The 20,973-nt window shown below is 44.5% G+C and overlaps 1 protein-coding gene across 1 annotated transcript in view; it reads right to left on the minus strand.

The window, feature by feature from the left end:
• The window catches only part of LOC140198355 (atrial natriuretic peptide receptor 1), a 60,306-nt gene extending 40,230 nt beyond the window's left edge, over positions 1-20,076 (minus strand). Inside the window, exons 1-3 of the mRNA XM_072259453.1 lie at positions 20,017-20,076; positions 18,067-18,172; positions 958-1,090 (exon numbers count right to left, since the gene is read on the minus strand). Coding sequence (XP_072115554.1) covers positions 958-1,090; positions 18,067-18,172; positions 20,017-20,076 — 299 coding nt within the window. The remainder of the gene's footprint in view (positions 1-957; positions 1,091-18,066; positions 18,173-20,016) is intronic.
• Positions 20,077-20,973: the final 897 nt, after the last annotated feature.

Below are 20,973 nucleotides of genomic sequence, written 5' to 3' on the forward strand. Positions count from 1 at the left end.
CTTCGAAAGAAAATTCTTGATTAAGCTTGCAATATGGAAAAGTTATCTGTTGAATTTCAGATTAGTCCTGTTATCCTCTACAACCATGCTCTTTAATCCTTTCTGGTGAGGGGCGTTAGTGTTAAGTCATGGAAGTCTTTGTTCTGAACACTCAGTACTTGTGGATATGGTCATCATTATCATTAGGTGCCATGTTGTACGACGTGGGCAATCATGGTCTTTGACCATGATTGTTCTTGGCATATTTTTCTACAGAAGTGGTTTGCCATTGCCTTCTTATGGGCAGTGTCTTTACAAGACAGGTGACCCCAGCCATTATCAACACTCTTCAGAGATTGTCTGCCTGGCACCAGTAGTGGCATAGGCAGAACTTATAATATGCACCAGCTGCTCGTACGACTATCCACCACCTGCTCCCATGGCTTCACGTGACCCTGATCGCTGTGGGGGGCGGGGGTTGGCTAAGCAAGGTGCTACTCCTTGCCATGGGTGACCTGTAGGGTAGCAGAAGGAAGGGGCACCTTACAGAGACATATCTCCACTCCGCCAGCCATGTGGATATGGTATCTCATGATAAAGCCTACAGTTATCTCTGCTTGCACTCTCCCAGTAATGCTTAGCAACCTCAACTAAGCACTTTTTTCAACAAAGCCCTCTCCTGCTGGAATGTTCTGTCTCCAGCCCCTAGCTTTCAGACGTGGAGCTTACGTATTCAATACCTGAATCACCATAAACCCGCAGTCTCCAGCATTTCATTAGCGTGTCACAACCAGATTGACAGAAAGGACCGGTCTGCTCAAACCACAATCCCAGGGGCTGGAGGATGAAAGAGAGTCGGCTTGAATGTCTCGCTGATCCACACTCCCCTTCTCATCCTGCTGACAGCTGGAGCAGTAGGACCCCATGGACACATCCATCAATACCAGCACAAGCAAGTGGCAAGAATGTAGCACCCACCCATGTGAGAGAACACCAGTCTCCACCGCCCAGTGGTAGAAGTGATTGTTCACTGTCACTGCATAGGTCACATTGAATTCTTCACCACTCAGAACCCTCTCTGAAGGTCTCTGTACCCAAGCCATCTCCAAACCTACAGATGAAACACAAGGAATAGCTTACATTTTTAAGGATTTGATACATTTTATAAAATCGATGTCAAATTTTACTAAGGAATATACTGCATTTCTACATCAGAAAGTCACAAATCAATTCACTGCTGATAAAATGGTTTTGAAATTTAGAAGAATGAGAGGAAAATCTTAAAAAGTTTGACAGCTTACAAAGTTAACAGCTTGACAGATTGGATGTGGGGAGGATGTTCCAACTGCCTGAGGAGTCAAGAACGAGGGTCATTACAACTTAACCATTTTTGGCCAGGTACCATTCCTCTGATCAGTCTTATGTAGGGCAGGGACTCTCATTGAGAATGAAACAGCACGGGAGAGCAACTGATCTGAATAAGGGGGCAGACATTTAGCATGGAACTGAGAAGCCACTTCTTCAAGCAGTGGTTAGTGAGGTTTTGGATTCTCAAACCTGATATGAAGAGAGGCGGGGATTGAGGTTACTGCAGGATAACTGGGCTGAGCTGGGTGTTTGCCACAGTCTTGCTGAAAGCCAGAACAGGCTCAAAAAGCAGGTTGGTCGACCCCCGCTCCCATTTCCTATGATGTTCCTACGTAGAAACTCAGAAAACACACCAGATCAATGTTCACAAAAAGAAGCTCAATTTAAATTTCTGTGCTTCCTTCCATGATTGCAGGTCAAGTACATTACAAGTAATGGTTTTGTTTTTAAATGTAGTCACTGTTGCAATGCAGCCAATTTGCGGACAGCAAGCTTACACAAACACCAGGAGTAACCTCCTTGCCATTGTTCCCTTTTAGCATTGTGGGTACACAGCCACACAGTAAACGAAATGCTCCTACACACATAGCCTTTGCTGCCACACGGCTGGAATTTTCTTTTATATAATATTAATATAGCTGTGAAATACCCTTAAATCAATTAAAATACCCGCTCTGATCAAGACGTCAGTCAAGACAGCACCTGCGTACAATGCTCCTTTGGTCGACATCTTCCGGATAGATTATGAACCATCTTTTTCACTTCTTTTATGTCTTTTATGTTTGTTTCTCATCTTGAATGTGATCCTGGAACTACTGGAGCCGACTTTTGTTGTTCAGTGCTTTACAGTCTCCGAGAGGATTCCGGGAGGCAGAGGCGGTGTGAGCGAACCTCATAGCGGGTGGGCTGCAGGATGGGGTACAAGCCGCTATCTGGCCCCATTTCGCTGATTAAAGCTCCCAGCGTTTGCCGATGAAAGTGACGAGGGAGGTTGAAGCAGCGGAGCGAATGCAGAGGGTGAACGCCGGCTGCTTGCCTTTTGATCGGATGCTCAGTACCGGAGAGGGGAGAGACTGCCCCCAGGTTTTCCTGTGTTTTGGATGTGGACTGGGACAATTTTTTCAGTCTTATAGTTTTTATATTCTGTGCTTTTTCACCCGATCTTCTCGGTTGTTTTTAGTGCAGGGTGGGGGATTTGGGGGTCGATGTGCCTGATCTGTTTTGTTTGCCTTTTTGTACAGGAGGAGGGATTTGGGATTTGATTGCTTGCTCCATTTTGCTCATTTTTTTGTGCAGGAGGAGGTTCTAGAGGGGTTGATATACCTGTTCCTGTTGTTTTCTTTTTTGCGGGGAGGATTTGGGGGGTGATGATCGAGCTGCCTTTCTTTTCTTTCTTGGTTTCATGAAGAAAAAGGCTTGTACAAAATTTAAGGTATAATGGCCTTTGCAACTCATAGATAGAGGTGACATTTTTACATATCAGGATACTGGCAATGTTGTATGCACCATTTGTGCAGAAGCGAAAGTTAGGGGTGAGTTCAGTAATGGAAAAAATGGGAAGAATGGAAGTTAGGTTACTTAAAATGACATCTTAACCAGAGAATTCATATAGATGCAGTTACCAAATTGTGCAAACAGAAGACATGTGCAATTTTGTGCACGTTAACAGAAACTCTAAAACAGCGTGAAGCAAGAGTGTGCTAAAGATAAAGTCTAACACTATTAAAGATGTCTAACACTGATATGGTCAAAGTGGTCATTGTTAACAATTTCTTAGCAATTCAAGTTTATACTTCTATGAATTACGTACAAGAAATTCATGCACATGTGGCTGAATGCAGCGATATACCAGAGAGTTGGTCAAGCAAAAACAATGCGTTTGAATTTGCAAAGTGCACCGGCTTTGTGCTTCAGAAACAGATAATGGAAGAATTTGGATATCTGCTTTCCTACACTCATTTTCTACACTTATTTTCTATTTTGTGTTTCCACCGGAAAATGAAATTTCCAATAAGACTGTGCTCATGGGTATTTGAAAACTAATTTCATGCGACAGTATCGCAATTGTTGAAGCAGTAAAAAACGATTTTATTGCTTCAACAACAATCTCGATATTCAAAAGATGGTAGCACAAACAAGAGGAAGTCTGCAGAATCTGGAAATCCAAAGCAACACACACAAAATGCTGGAGGAACTCAGCAGGTCAGGCAGCATCCATGGAATAGAGTAAGCAGTCAACGCTTCAGGCTGAGACCCTTCGGCAGGACTGGAAGGAAAGGGGAGAAGTCAGAATAAGAAGGTGGGGAGAGTGCAAGGTGGTAGTGATAGGTGAAACTGAGGGTGGGGGGGGCAGTGGGTGAAGTAAAGAGCCAAGAAGTTGATTGCTGAAAGAGATAAAGAGCTGGAGAAGAGGGAATCTGATAGCAGAGGACAGAAGACTGTGGAAGAAAGGGAAGGGGGAGGAGCACCAGAGAGAGGTGATGGGCAAGTAACAAGATAAGGGGAGAGAGTGAAACAGGAATGGGAAATAATGAAGGGGGGTGGTCATTACTAGAAGTTCAAGAAATAGATGTCCATGCCATTAGGTTGGAGGCTACCCAGACAGAATATCAGGTGCTGCTTTTCCAGCCCGAGTGTGGCCTCACCCTGGTTGTCAAGAAGGCCATGGGCTGACACATTGGATTGGGAATGGGAAGTAGAATTGAAAAGGGCAGCCACTAGGAGATCCCATTTTCTGTGGCGGATGGAGCAAAGGTGTTCAGTGAAATGGTCTCCCAATTTATGACAGGTCTCACCGATATACAGAAGACCACACTGGGAGCACTGGATACAGTAGATGACCCCAAAAGACTTGCAGGTGAGGTGTCGCCTCACCTGGAAGGACTGTTTGGGGCTCCGAATGGTAGTGAGGGAGGAAGTGTAGGGGCAGGTGTGGCATTTTATTCTGCTTGCAAGGATAAGTACCAGGAGGGAGATCAGTGGGGAGGGAGGAGGGGACAAGAGAGTCGTGTAGGTAGGTGATGTCTACGTCAGACAGTCAAATGCTCTGCTTAGAAAGAATAATGGTGTGGCAGCAATCCTTTACTGAAAAATAAACTTCTGTCTAAGCTACATTGTGTTGTACACAGAGAAGACCTGGGACCTGACAACACATCGAAATCAGTATCTATTAGGCAGGATATGGAAACACCACTGCAAAATGTTCAGCAATTGGTCTGTTAAAAATGGAAAACTAGAAGAATTAGCTAATGTCACAGGATGTGATGCTAAGCAAAATAAGATGGCTGTAAAGACATTTTGCCACTATTGCTTTGAAAAAAAATTCTGAGGTTTTGATCCAGTATTGCAATGAGCAAGTTACTGAATGAAACAAGCAAATCAGCAATACTACCTGACCAATCCAGAGTACGGAGTAGCATTAACTGTCTGTAACGGTGTTTTAGAAAATACAGTCGTGGACTCATAGAAAAGTACAGCACAGCAACAGGCTGTTTGGTCCAACCAGTCTGTGCTGGACCACTTACCTGCACGTCGACCTGCACATAGTCCTCTCTACCCTGTCATCCGTGTACCTATCCAAACTTCTCCTAAGTGTTGAAATCGACCCCCCATCCACCATTTGTGCTAGCAGCTCATTCCACACTCTCATGAACCTCTGACTGAAGTTGTTTCCCCTCATGTTCTCCTTAAACTTTTCACCTTTCACCCTTAACCCATGACCTCTGTTTGTAGACCCATCCACCCACAGTGGAAAATTGCATTTACCCTATCTATACCCCTAATTTTGTATAACTCTATCAAATCTCCCCTCAATCTACTACATTCCAAAGAACAAAGTCCTAATCCACTCAAACTTTCCTTATAACTCAGATCCTCCAGACCTGGAAACGTCATTGTAAATTTTCTCTGTACTCTTTCAGCCTCATTTACAGCTTTCCTGTGTGTAAATGACCACACAATACTCCAAATTAGGCCTCATCAATGTTTGATACAACTTCATCATAACATCCCATCTCCTGTACTCAATACTTTGATTTATGAAGGCCAATGTGCCAAAAGCTTTCTTTACGATCCTATCTACCTGTGACACCACTTTCAATGAATTATGGAGCTATACTCCGAGGTGCCTTTGATCTACCACAGTCCTCAGTGTCCTGCCGTTCACTGTGTAAGACCTAATCTGGCTGGTCCTACCCAAGTGCAACACCTCGTACTTGTTGGCATTAAATCCCATTTGCCATTTCTCAGCCCATTTTTCCAGCTGGTCTAGATCCCGCTGCAAGCTTTGATAGTCTTCCCTGCTGTCCACTACACCCCCAATCTTGGTGTAATCTGCAAAATTTGCTGTTCCAGTTAGTCATGTTGCCACGCAGATCATTGATATAGATGACTAACAACCACAGACCAAACACTGATCCCTGCAGCACACTGTTAGTCACAGGCCTACAGACAGGGAGGCAACCATCTACTACCACTCTATGGTTTCTCCCACAAAGCCAATATCTAACCCAATTTACTATCTCATCTTGAATGCCAAGTGACTGAACATTCTTGACTCCCACGCAGGACCTTATCAAACGCCTCACTAAAACCCATGCAGACAGCATCCATAGGCTTGCCTTCATCAACTTTACTGGGAACTGAATGAATACTTTGCTTCAGTAGTCACTATGAAAAAGGATCTTGGCGATTGTGAGGATGACTTACAGCGGAACTGAAAAGCTTGAGCATGTAGATATTAAGGAAGAGGATGTGCTGGAGCTTTTGGAAAGCATCAAGCTGGATAAGTCACTGGGACCAGACGGGATGTACCCCAGGCTACTGTGGGAAGCGAGGGAGGAGATTACTGAGCCTCTGGTAATGATCTTTGCATCATCAATGAGGATGGGAGAGGTTCCGGAGGATTAGAGGGTTGCAGATGTTGTCTCCTTATTCAAGAAAGGGAGTAGAGGTGGCCCAGGAAATTATAGGCCAGTGAGTCTTACTTCAGTGGTTGGTAAGTTGATGGAGAAGATCCTGAGATGCGGGAGTTATGGACATTTAGGGAGGCATAATATGCTGAGGAATAGTCAGCATAGCTTTGTCAAAGGCAGGTCATGCCTTATGAGCCTGATTGAATTTTTTGAGGGTGTGACTAAACACATTGATGAAGGTAGAGCCGTAAATATACTGTATATGGATTTCAGCAAGGCATCTGATAAGGTACCCCATGCAAGGCTTATTGAGAAAGTAAGGAGGCATGGGATCCAAGGGATGTTGCTTTGTGTATCCAGAACTGGCTTGCCCACAGAAGGCAAAGAGTGGTTGTAGATGGGTCATATTCTGCATGGAGGTCGGTCACCAGTGGTGTGCCTCAGGGATCTGTTCTGGGACCCCTACTCTTCATGATTTTAATAAATGTCCTGGATGAGGAAGTGAAGGGATGGGTTAGTAAATTTGCTGATGACACAAAGGTTGGGAGTGTTGCGGATAGTGTGGAGGGCTGGCAGAGGTTACAGTGGGACATTGATAGGATGCAAAACTGGGCTGAGGAGTGGCAGATGGAGTTCAACCCAGATAACTGCGAGGTTGTTCATTTTGGTACGTCAAATATGATGGCAGAATATAGAATTAATAGATAGATAGATAGATAGATAGATAGATAGATAGATAGATAGATGTACTTTATTGATCCTGAGGGAAATTGGGTATCCCGAGGGTAATGGTAAGACTCTTGGCAGTGTGGAGGATCAGAGGGATCTTGGGGTCTGAGTCCATAGGACACTCAAAGCTGCTGTGCAGGTTGACTCTGTGGTTAAGAAAGCATACTGTGCATTGGCCTTCATCAATTGTGGGATTGAGTTTAGGAGCCGAGAGTAATGGTGCAGTTATATAGGACCCTGGTCAGACACCACTTGGAGTACTGTGCTCAGTTCTGGTTGCCTCACTACAGGTAGGACGTGGAAACCTTAGGAAGGGGGCAGAGGAGATTTACAAGGATGTTGCCTGGATTGGGGAGCATGCCATGAGAATAGGTTGAATGATCTTGGCCTTTTCTCCTTGGAGTGACGGAGGATGAAAAGTGATCTGATAGAGGTGTAGAAGATAATGAGAGGCATTGATCGCGTGGATAATCAGAGGCTTTTTCCTAGGGTTGAAATGGCTAGCATGAGAGGGCATAGTTTTAAGGTGCTTGGAAGTAGGTACAGAGGAGATGTCAGGGGTAAGTTTTTTTAACACAGAGAGTGGTGAGTGCGTGGAATGGGCTGCCAGCGGTGGTGGTGCAGGTGGAAACGATAGAGTCTTTTAAGAGGCTCCTGGATAGATCCATGGAGCTTAGAAAAATAGAGGGCTATGGGTAAGCCTAGGTCATTCTGAAGTAAGGACAAGTTTGGCACAGCTTTGTGGGCCGAAGGGCCTGTATTGTGCTGTATGTTTTCTATGTTATATGTTCTATGTTCTCACTTCCTTGAAAAGCACTATAAGATTGGTTAGACACAATCTGCCACCAGAAAGTCATCCCTAACAGTTCCTGTCTATCCAAATACTCATGTTTCCAGTCCCTTAGAATACCTTCCAATAACTTTACCTCCACTGATGTCAGGCTCACCGGTCTATAATTTCTTGTCTTATTTTTAAGAGCCCCATCTGACTGAAGTGACTGGTTTTAAGGTGCTAGTAACCCATCTTTGCTCCTTCTCCTGTCAGTAGAAGTGGTTCCGCTGAGCTGAGTAGCTAAGCCAGACGCGAAGACCAAGAGCTGGACTTGGTTGTCTGTAACCACTTGAGGAGCATTTAACAGGTGGTGCGAGCTTGTCCCCATTGTAAACCCCTGGCTATAACAACCTCAAAGAATTGTGCTTGGCAACTTATCTAGGTTATGGAAACTCTGATCTGAAACTTCTGTTGCCTTGCAGCTATACACACTCATGGGGAAGACTTTAGGAGTAAACCCTGAGGAAACATTCTGGATCTGGAGTCCCTTGGGCATTGAGTTCAGTGCTGACTGGCAACTCCTGTGATGCTGCTGGTATCAAACTGTACCAGTCTCAGCCATTCCTTTGGGTTCATCAGATGTGTGTAGAGGAGGAGCTTGCTACATGGGCAACAGCTTGCTCTCCATATTGTACAGCCCAGGCTTGCAAATCTAGACAGCTACGGCACAACATCCATGGTTGACCTGACTGAAGGAGGCCTCTATCACTCACTCGTTTTTAGAGACTTTCTTAAACAGCGGAACAAGATTAGCTATCCTCCAATCCTCTGATCCCTCACCTGTCGCTAAGGATGTTTTAAGTATCTCTGCGAGAGCCCCTGCAATTTCTGCACTTGCCTCCTGCAGGATCTGAGGGGATAACTTGTCAGGCCCTGGCTGTAATCTGTATAGAGTCCATGACCTTGCTGTTGCTTTGCCTTACTTCTATAGACTCTGTGCCTGTCTCCTGAGTAAATGCAACGCAAAAAATCCATTTAAGATCTCCCCCATCTCTTTTGGTTCCATGCATAGATTGCTACTCTGATCTTCTAGAGGACCAATTTTGTCCCTTTCAATCGTTTTGCTCGTAACATATCTGCAGAAGCCCTTAGGATTCCCTTCCACCTCGTCTGCTAGGGCAACCTCATGCCTTCTTTTAGCCCTCCTGATTTCTTTCTTAAGTGTTCTCTTGCATTTCTTGTACTCCTCAAATACCTCATTTGTTCCTACCTGCCTATACCTGCTATGCACCTCCTTTTTTCCTTAACCAGAGCCTCAATATCTCTTGAAAACCAAGGTTCCCAAAACACGTTATCTTTATCTTTTACTGTGACAGGCACATACGAGTATTGTACTCTCAAAATTTCACTTTTGAAGGCCTCCCACTTACCAAGTACACCTTTGCCAGAAAACAGCCTGTCCCAATCCACACTTCCCAAATCCTTTCTGATACCATCAAAATTGGCCTTTCTCCAATAACGAATCTCAACCCACAGACCAAACCTATCTTTTTCCACATTTACTTTGAAACTCATGGCATTACGATCACTAGATGCAAAGAGTTCCCCTACACCAACTTCTATCACCTGCCCTGTCTCGTTCCAAAATAGGATATCAAGCATAATTGGGACTTCTATGTACTGATTAAGAAAACTTTCCTGAACACATTTGACAAACTCTATCCCATCTAGTCCTTTTACAGTATGGGAGTCTGAGTCAATATGTGGAAAGTTAAAATGACTTAATATAACAACTTTATGTTTCTTGCAAACAAGAGAAAAGCTGAACAACACACACAAAATGCTGGAGGAACTCGGCAGGCCAGGCAGCATCTATGGAAAAAGGTACAGTTGATATTTCAGATGAAACCCTTCAGCAGGACTGGAGAAAAAAAGCTGAGGAGTGGATTTAAAGGTGGGGGGAGGGGAGAGAGAGACACAAGGTGATAGGTGAAACCTGGAGGGGGAAGGATGAAGTAAAGAGCTGGGAAGTTGATTGGTGAAAGAGACAGAAGACCACAGAAGAAAGAAAAGGGGGAAGGAGCACCAGAGGGAGGTGATGGGCAGGCAAGGAGATAAGGTGAGAGAGTTATGTTTCTTGCAACCGTCTGTGATCTCCCTACAAATGTGTTCCTCTAAATTCTGAGGACTGTGGGTGGTCTGTAATATAGCCACATTAATGTTGTTATACCTTTCTTATTCCTGACTTCCACCCATAAAACCTCACAAGATGAGTTCTGCAGTCAGTCTGACTGAGCTCTGCTGAGACATTTCCCCTGACTAGTCATGCTATTCCTCTCTCTCTAATCCCTCCTGCCCTACCACATCTAAAACAATGGAACCCTGGAATACTGAACTGCCAGTTCTGCCTCTCCTGCAATCATGTCCCAGTAATGGCTACAATATCATAATTTCAGGTGCTGATCCATGCCTTGAGCTCATCTGCCTTTCCTACAATACTTCTTGCATTGAACTATACACAGTTCAGGACATTAACTGCACCATGCTCAACCTTTTGACTTTGTCTGAGGTCTAAGCAACACCTGTCTCCTGAGTCTCTCCACTATCTGTCCTGGTGCTCAGTTTCCCATCCCCCTGCACTCTAGTTCAGCACCCCCCCCACCCCCACCCCCTCCCCGTGCAGTACTAGCAAGCCTTCCTGCTAGGATATTAGTCCCCTTCCAGTTCAGATGCAAACTGTCTCTTCTGTACAAGTCCCAACTTCCCTGGAAGAGAGCCCAATGATCCAAAAATCTGTTGCCCTTCCTCCCACACCAACTCCTTAGCCACGTGTTAAACTATATGAACTTCCTAGTTCTGGCCTCACTAGCATGTGGCACGGGTAGCAATCCTGAGATCACAACCCTGGAGGTTCTGTCATTTAACTTAGCACCTAACTCCCTGAACTCACTTTGCACAAACTCGTCACTCTTTTTACCTATGTCATTGGTATCTACGTGGACCATGACCTCTGGCTGTTCACCCTCCCACATAAGAAAGCTGAGGACCCTAGCACCCGGGAAGCAACGTACCAACAGGAATCTCGTTCTCATCGACAGAGCCTCTTTTCTGTTCCTCCAACTAACAAGTCCCCAATCACCACTACTCGCCCCTTCTCTTCCCCTTCCCTTCTGAGTCACAGAGCCAGACTCAGTGCCAGAGATCTGACTACTGTGGCTTTCCTCTGTTAAGTCATCCTGCTCAACAATATCCAAAGTGGTATACCTGTTGTTGAGGGGAATGGGCACAGGGGCACTCTGCACTGGCTCCTTAACCCCTTTCCCCTCCTTGACTGTCACCCAGTCTCCTGTGTCCTGCACCTTAGGTGTAACTACTTCTCTATATATCCGATTTATCACCCGCTCATCCTGCTGAATGATCCAGAATTCATCCAGTCCCAGCTCCAACTCCTTAATGTGGTTTGTTAGAAGCTGCAGCTGGATGCACCTCTTGCAGGTGAAGTCGTCAGAGACTGTGGAGATCTGCCTGCCTTCCCACATCCTGCAAGAGGAGCATTCAGCTAACCTGCCTTATATCCCTATATTCTCACTGTGCAAATATAAAGATATATATATAATATATATCTGGCATCTGTAAATTCCTGCAGAAATACTGTTTGAATACAATTTTGCACTGTAGTATACAAAAGCAAAATTTATCAAGTTATGGTCACAGTATCTTGGTGCCTATTATTCGATTCATTCAATGTGTGTGTAATCGCTTGAATAATAGATTTCCTGACAATGAGTTAAGAGAATGGCAAGCTTTTGACCCTGTTACTATTGCGAATGCAACCAATTTTGCACAATTGACAAAAAAATACTCAGCTTCTATTACAAACTGTGATGCAAGAGTTGCTTCAAAAATATCGCAGCAATACTGTGATTCAAATTTGTTGTTTCGGAGGAAGTTATGTCTGGTTCGATTAAGACATTCTCTGAAATGCTGAACCACAATGCTTAGAAATGAAGAATTTGAAGAACTGTCCAATCTTGTTGACATCGCTGGACCATATCAAGCTTCTAATGTTAACTGCGATCATGGATTCAGCCTTATGAATTCAGTTAAATATAAATCCAGAAACAGACTAGAAGTGGACATTTGGATGATCTAATTGGAATTAAGACGTATCCTTCATCTGGATGTGAAATTACTCTGTACAGTGTTTATAGGCAATGGATTTGTAATAAAAACACATAAGAAAAAGTTCACAAAACATGAAAGATTCTCCTTGTTGTATTGTATATCATTATACCCACCAATTAATAAATAAAATCAAAATTAAAAGTATGTAATTTTTCAATTTTGATTCTAAATACTGATGGTATGCATATTACAAAACATCATTTAAAGCTCCACATGGTTTTCAGGCTGTGTAAAAACTTCCTGCTCAGAGCAATGGTTGGTCCACACAGCTGTAAAGAAAAAATAAAGGGAACATTGCTCCCTGTCCTTTACCCCACTGAGGGGCCCCCTTTACTTTGCAGTTGTCTTTCAGTCTTACAGCATCTGCAATGTTTGGATTTTCTTTTCCCCCTCTCTAATCATGAACAGCAGCCAAAAGCTGCAACAGCCTAACCAATGTGCTCAGGAGACACAAAAGACTGCAGACACTGCAATCTGGAAGAAGACATGACATGCTGTAGCAACTTCAGCACAAGGGAATAAAGATTCTCCTGGAATCGATCTTCATGTCAGTCTCCTTCCCTGCCTCGGGTCTGCTTGATGTCAATCAGTCAGTCAGTGGGTGCCGTCTCGAATCTGAGGTTGGCGGCTATGCACCTCCATCTTCTTCGAACTTGCAACAGCACCGAGTACAGCCTCTCCTCCAACTTGTTCTTGCTGGCTGCCTTGGCACCGCCCACCGCCGCTGCCGCTGAACTCAAGCCTGAGGCCGTGTTGGCCTCCAGCCGCGGCCGCTTCTTCGAGCTTGGCCCTTCCATAGGTGGAGGTCTTGGGCAGGCCCAGGCACACGATGCAGCGCCCAAGTCATCATCTCTTCTAACTAGGTGCATAGCATACGATTCGTAGATACGTGGTGAGGCTTTAATCTCTTCCATGGGAGATGGCCGTTGGCACAAGGAGCTCATCGGCCCTTTGTCTGGTCTTGTTTTTTCAGTCCTGCTGGGTGTCCTCACACCCTCCTCACCAGACTAAGTCCGGAGGGGGAGCCGGCCAAGTTGCCAACCACTTGACCACGGCCCCCAGCCGAGTGACGGGCACCCGCCCCCTGCCGAATCTCTCCGAGTGCCTGGTGTCCGACGGAAAACCATGCTTGATGACCATGGCTATTACTCACAAGTAGGTACCTGCACTTCCAGTCTTCTTGCACCCTGAAAGATGCTGAGAGGGGGATCGGAAATTCCATTAATGCACTTTTTCTTTTCTAGACAGTAACACTGGTTCTTTGCAAAAAAGAACACTGATTGATAACACCCTCCACAGATAAGTATAATTCTTGTGAAAGTTTATTACTAGCTTAATTCAGATACGAGTTTATAGGTTTTAACAAGTTCTTGGCAGTGCAATGGACAAAGAGCAAAGGAGTAGGACCAATTAACTAACTCATTCATAGAGCTTGTGAAGACTGAATGGTCTACTCCTGTGCTATTTTATTCTTAGAGTGGTGCAGACCTGGAACTTCCTGTCCTATATGAACAGGCAAATGACATTGGGCTGAAAGACTCAAATTATAAGGTTGCATAGCCATGATTGTATTTCCTGGAGTGAAAAATATTAAGGACTGATAGGGTGTGTGCAGCAAAAGCTATCTCCCCTGATGAATGGCAGTCTAGTCAAAGGAACTATGACATTATAATTATAGCCAGGACATTCAGGTGACTTTTAGGCAACATTCTTCACACAAGATTCTGCAACTTCCTCCTTCACAGCTGTTCAGAGTGGAGGGTCAATTTGAAATGTTAAATCTATTGAAAATTGTTTTGTACATCAGGCTATCTGGTAATAGAATCATTGAGTTATAAAACATGGAAATGGGGCCCATGCTGGCCAAGGTGTCTCCTGATCTACTCCCATATATGGAACCAAGATGGCTACTTGAAGCCAAGGTATATGGAGGCTTCATCTAAATAACGAGATCGTGTTCAGAGCAGGGGAACATAAAAGTGAAGGGAATGGAAGCAGGAATGATCACATCCCCTTTAGCCTGTTCCACCATTCATCAATGTTGTAGTTGATCTTCCGCCTTACAGCCACATTCCAACCCTAACTCGTATCTTTTAAATCCATGTTTTGGCATCAATTGAACTCTGTTCTGAATGATCACAATAACCAAGTATCCACAGGCCTCCAGGGTAGACAGTTCTGTTGGCCAGAAGAAATTACAGGCTACAAGGAGTGAATTTGATGAATCAAGGACAGTGGAAGCAGACAAATCTTGTTTCCCCCCATTTTGTGGACTCTGATCTGATTCTTGCTCTGGAGAAGCAATCAGAGCAATTGAATGTGGACACAAGGAGCTTCAGGTAATGACCTGCTAAACCTGAGATAATTCTCAGATGAGTAGCTATTTACTATGTAAAATGTCAGATCTACCAGAGAAGAACTCTGTAATCTCATTAGACTATGTCTGGGTTACCTCATCTAGCTGGTTTGTATCAGTGAGGGTTGAAAGACACAAATACACAAGACTGGGGTGGGCAGAACCATGAAACAATGTTGGTTGTAGCCCTGGACTAGAATCAGTAAGAAGGTGACACAGGTAGGTCAGGTGACCCATGGGATGGAGATCCACCAGTTCAACTGATGAGGAACAACCTAAGACTCAAGAGTTCCAAATATGCAGGGGTGATAATGCTCCAGCAACCAGAGACCAACTATCATGGATAAGGAGGACCCCACGGACACATGGAGATCAGAACCATGAGGAACGCTCAGTCAATGTCGACTGCTTTCCCGGGTAATACCTTTTCACTTCATTGATGATTCATGGAGGGTCAGGGATTCTAGTGAGGTGCACACAGGTAGCTAGTTTGTGAACCCACGTGTGTTTTAGTTGAGACAATAAAGGTAATTTGTCAGTAAATACAGATTCTCTGTGCCTCACTGATCAGTATTACAAGGGGTGGTTTTTGTAACAGTTCCAAAGGATTAGCACCCTCATAGCACTTTCTAGATCCCACCGTTGCTTGTGGGTCTGGCACAATTTGTAATGATCAGGTTTATTTAAGAATGTTTGGCCAAACTTGTTTATCTCCTTAGAGAACTCAGCAAAGGATGTTTTCCTGTAATCTCTCTGACTAATTGTACTCTGACCATGGGCAGACTTGGATGGTGCTTGGCATCTCGATCATAGCCTATGCTCTTGTCCAATCTACTTTGCATTTCTACAGCACCTTTCACAGCCTCGGGATTTTGCAAGCCTTTTGCAGCCAATGAATTTGTGTTATCAACATTATAATGCAGACTGCAGTCAGCTCTGCATAATAAACTCCCACAAACGGCAATATCAGCACAAGAGATTCTGTAGATACTGGAAATCTTCAGTAACATAGGATCAGGAAGGGTTTTGGCCCAAAACATCAACTGTTCATTTCTGACCATGAATGCTGCTTAGCCCGTTGAGGTCCTGAAGCACTTCATGTGTGATAATCATGAGTATATACTCTGTTTTAGCAACATTGAGTGAGGAATGAACAGTGGCTTGCTGTCACACTTGGTGACACAGTCACCCCGAATGCATAACAATTGTGCATTTGCCTGTTCAATATCCTCTGTCTATTAAGAATTCTGTTCATCCAAACCCCTGGCTTCTTTTCAAACAAAGCATAACTGATCACTTGTAGACCATGAGGGGTGGGTGGATTGTGTTGGAAGAAGAAACCGCAGATCATGAGAAAGTTGAGCCGAACTTCGCCAGATCATTTTCACCTTTGACAGTCGCACATTTGTTCTTGGAATTTTCTAAATTGGTGTCAAATTCAGCCTGATCACAGCCAGCTGATTAGACTCAAAGAAAACACATTCATTGGAAGGGATTTGGAGCATATTTTATACAACCATTTGTGAAGGAGGAGAGGGTTTGTAGCCCTGGTGTTAATTCTAGCATAATGCTTCCTCTCCCCTAAATTTATTTTTCCACCAGAATAATGGGTTCCTCATTGTCATTTCCAATAGTTCTAGTGTTTTATTCGGACATAATTTGTCTTTTGCATTTTCTCAGTAGCTGATTAACATTGTCACTTTTAATTCCCATGCTTTATAACCCATAGACTGAAATCAGTAAACCTTAACCCTGCTAAATGGTGGGTTCAATCCTTGGGTTGCCACTCATGGAGACATAGAGCACTACAGCACAGAAATAGGCCCTTCAGCCCATCAAGTCTGTGCCAAATTGTAATTCCACCTGGTCCTATTGATCTGCCCATGGACCATATCTCTCCATGTCCCTCCTATCAATATACGTATCTGAACTTCTCTTATAGGTGAAATCGAATCCGCATCCCACCACCCTTTGAGTGAAGAAGTTCCCCCTCAGGTTCCCATAAATACTCCTGAGTTTTTTTCAAAGTATTGTAGCCTGTTGAATGTTACCTGCAGCTTTGATCCTGTGGATAGTAACACATTAGTACCCATCACAGGAAATGCCTCTTATATTATCAACAAAAATAGATGTTATTCTGAAAGCAAATGGAAGGAGCAGAGACAAGAGACACTTGGGGTGAAATTGTCCACCAGTGGGGGCAGGGAGGATTTCACATTTCAAAAAAAGTTCTAATATTACTGGGAAAGAGAAGTAGAATTTATTCACCCTTCCTCTAGCTCTCCACATTTGGACACCAATCTGAATCCAGATTGTTAAGCCTCCAGCCTGGAAGGGAACCAGCAGGCATGAATCAGCTTTCATCACTGACTGATTGTCTCTGAGTGTGCTACACTGCCCATAGATCGGTATGTCATTTACGGGTGCCAACAGTGTATAAGCGTAACTCATAAACTTAAAAACGGGGACCAACATGCGGGGTTTAATTTAGAGCTCCAGTCATGGGTGCTTTCACTTCTGAGCAGTTCTGCATTATTGTCATTAATACCTGAGAATGATTTTTATTTCTGGCAAAATATTTTATTTACCTTGACGTGAAAAGCTCAATTTTGCATTGAATTTCTTTGTCAGTACAGTCATTCCATGTAAAGAATGTCAAAAAAAATACTGGGAATACAGAGGGCAAACAAAAGCCCTCTGTATTCACTTGACAAATGATCAGGTGGCAGCAATTCTGCTCCAAGCTATCCATAACGTTTTCATTTATAGCTCAATAGAAAGTGACAAATCAACAGGTTGCAGTATAAGAGAACAGGCAATATTGTACAGCTTAGGAAACTTGAAAGTGGCAGAGCACGTTAAGAGAGTTGTTAGTTAAACAAGTGTAATGCTGGAGCTCACTCATAGCCAGAGGCAATAGACCACAAAAAGCAGGGAGGTTATCTGGAGCATTTCTATAACACTGGTTAGGTTACCACTGGGGTCGCCCAGAGATCCAGTCAAGGGGCTTCAGGCAGGACGTGTAGGTACTAGAAAGGATGCAGCAAAGTTTCATCAGAAGGAGGAGGGATTTGAGCCTCAAGGTTAGACTGGGGGAGCCAGGGTTGTTTTCATCAGAGAGAATAAGATTTAAAGGAGGTGTACAAAGGTGTTATGTGTTCAGATGGAGGAACTAGATGGAAGGTGCACATTCCCTCACCCGGGACAGTTTAAAATGATGTATCAATGATGGGGGGGGGGAGGAAGTTTGAAAGGGAATGCTTTTTATGAGGATTGTGAAATAGAACTCTACTGAGGTGGAAGCAAAAACAATCAGGGCCTCCAGGAGGAAGGAGTGGAAATCTGAGATACATTAATGTGTAGGCTGTGGAGAACAACAGCCAGAAGAAATTGCTGGCATTGCCAGCACAGAATTGATGGGCTGACAGGCCACCTTCTGTACATACTCTAGAGAGTAATATACTATCTAGTTTTAGATTTGGTCTTTGTATTTTAAAAAATGTCGTTTTTTTAAAAAAATGATAAGAGTAAGATTGAGAGAAATTTCACTGAGTGGGTAATTCCAGAGTCATTGTCTGTTAAGGACTGTTTCAGCAGTAGGGTTCAGTGGGGAACTTTTAAAGGTTTTAGGGAGATGGAAGTGAGAATAATGGGCTGGCTCTAACAAATTAACCAGCAAAGGAACAAGGGATGAATGGCCTCTTTCAATGCTGTCACCATTGTGTTGAATTCCAAGCACTGGCAAAATATAGAAAGGAACTCACCCTGGCAGTCTATCATGTTGTACTCATGTGGGTTTTCCAATGGCCAGCAGTCGTATTCGGTGTTGTCCAAATCATGCCACCCTTGTGTACTTTTAGTAAGGATTGCCTTGTGGGGGGGGGAGAGGGAGGTTGGGGGGGAGAGAAGAAGAGGGAGAGGAAGAAAGGAATGGAGAGAGAGAAGAAGAGGGGGATGGAGAGGAAAGAGAGATAGGGGGAGAGAGAGAAGAAAAACGAGATAGAGAGGGAGAGGGAGAGAGATGGAAAGGAAGATGAGGAGGGAGAGAGCGAGGGAGAGAGAGAGAGGGAGGGAGGGAGGGAGAGAGAGATTAAAGTCTCTTCTTGCATTAGCCAGCTCCTCAGTGCACAAGACTGTTACACTCCACAATTTACTGTATTTGTTACGAGTGGCCGAAATCTATTCTATTTGTTGTGTAGTCGAAAGTTTTATCATGGCAGGCTATTTCGATTACCTGTACAAATTGGTCTCCACAAACGAAATCCGTGCATTTTGTGACTTCCTAACTTTTTAACAACAGTCTAATTTATAAATAAATCTATTTCACGCAATTCTGGATTGGTTTACATATTAAAATAATCTTTAGGTGCAGAGTCTGAAGATTGTTCTCGAGGAGAAACAGCATTGAAATATTGTTTCTAGCTGAGTGAAACCTACCAGCAGATAGGAAATAACGAAATAAGACAATCTATCCGACTTCGGTGTTGACGTAACCCTCCACAACGCTGTGCAAAGCCACATGAATCCAGTCGGTAGTGATGGACAATTTATATTAAAAAACAACAAATAAACCTGCTATTTCTTTGACAGTGGGCTGCAGCGCAGAGTGCTCCCGGGTGAGCATGCGTCAAAGTCTGGAACCTCTTTCGATCGGCGGGGAAGGGGGCGAGAGTGAGCGAGAGTGGGAGTGTGTGTATATGAGACAGAGAGAGATGGGCGATGGATAAAATTACCTCATCCTGTTCAGTTCCTCAAGGTGTTCCTCTGTATCCCAACCGTTGGAACATAAGATCCAGCTATTTCACCCAAACGCCTTTTTAAAATAGAAAGTCTTGATGTGCGTGGTCCATCAGATGCAGAGTTTGACTAAAGTTCTGCCTTGGGGTGTATCTGGTATCTATAGTTCATTGTCGGATAGGCATCCTCTGTTCAATAACACGTTTCCCACTAGGAGGACGTGGGGGAAAAAAATGATTGTGGGCATCGAAATCCTGTTGTACCGTTACCTTGGACTGGATAGTAATATCCCAGATCACATCTCCTATTAGAAACGGGAGAGTAGAACCTAATTTAAACTTCTTTGAACCTTTATTTAGGGGTGGAGACATTAATGGCAAGACCAGTGTTTGCTGGCCATCCGTAATTGCCCTGGAGAAAATGACAGCGAGCCGCCTCCGTTATTCACTGCAGTCCGTCAAATGAAAATATTCCCACAATGGTGCTCCCGGATTTAGACCCAGCGGTAATGAGGAACAAGGAGAGATTATGGCCGGAGAGCTCTGTGAACTTGTCCGTCCACACACACCCCTGCCCTTGAGCTTCATCGCGGTGCAGTTGTCGGGTTGGAAGGTGTTGTTGGAGTATCTTGGGCAAGTTGCTGTGGTGGTGGTTGTCCATCATGACCGATGATAACAAGCAACCTTTGCCGAAGTGTTTTTAAAGCGGAAAGCCGTCGCATTGGGGCAGTTCTACTCTGTTGACCTCAGGAGTCCGGGTTCAGTGGCTTGAACACGCGTCGCAGTCTGGGGGTTCCTTGGTTGCAGCAGATGACCACGACGTCTTCCGTGCCTTGCCATGCCCTTCGCTCTCCGTGGATCGCTGCAATGCTGTCTACCTGGCTGTTGGATAGATCAGATCCGCCAAGTCCGCCAGGGCTGACCACACGCTAGGACAGGTATGTCCCTATCTCTTTGGGGTATGAGGCCGCCGGCTACCCTCTCCTGGTTTCGCTCGCCTGTCGAAGCAGTGTATCCCGGGCAGGGCCGCTGTCGCATGTACACAGTTACTTGGAGCCACAGGTGAGAGGAGGGTCCGGTGGGGATGAAAGGTTAGCGAGTTGCCCTGGAATGGACATGACACGCCCTTTCACCAGAGGTGCTACCCCTCCCTAGACATCCTGTCCAAGTAAGAGTAGAGTGCCTGTAAATAGCAAGCACGGTGCCAGCGGCGAAGAGAGTGAGCACCAGTTGTTGGAAAGGAACAAATCAAATGGACTGCCTTGCCTTGAGGAGCGCCCGTGTTTCTTGAGTTGCCTTTGCAAAAGCAACGTTACTCGATTAGCTAGTTCTTCTTTGATTACTGCCAACGACAAATAATTAACATCGCCGTAGTTAGCTACTCCATGTCTTTCTATTTCCTTGAACAGTGGAGTGATACTTATAGTTCTCCAGCTCACTGATGACTTCCTGGAACTGTTGCTACAACGAGTTCCGTTGTCTCCGTAGGGAAGCCTAGTGGTTAGCGCGACGCTACTACAGTGACAGCGCCCTGTGTTCAATTCTCGCCACTGTCTGGAAGGAACTTATACGTTCTCCCCACGACTGCGTGGGTTTCCTCCGGGTACTCTGGTTTCCTCCCACATTCCAAAGACCTTGGTCGATCACTTGGGAGTAACTGAGCGGCAGAGGCTCGTTGAGCCAGAAGGGCCTGTTACAGTGATGTATCTCTAAATCTAAATCTAAAATCTAAAAATCTCTGCAGCCACCTTATTTAAAACCTTGAGATCATGCCTGGACACTTGTCTGGCCGCAGGGTCCCCCACTGTGAAGATCAATCCAGGGCACTGGTTTATCTGCCATTGCATTTTCCCCAATATTAATTCTCCAATCTGACTATCTGGGTCCCACACTTACTCTAGCTTCCTCTTCGTTGTTTATAAATCACAGTAAACT

This window comes from Mobula birostris, chromosome 5, assembly GCF_030028105.1.
Source record: "Mobula birostris isolate sMobBir1 chromosome 5, sMobBir1.hap1, whole genome shotgun sequence".
Lineage (NCBI taxonomy): Eukaryota > Metazoa > Chordata > Chondrichthyes > Myliobatiformes > Myliobatidae > Mobula > Mobula birostris.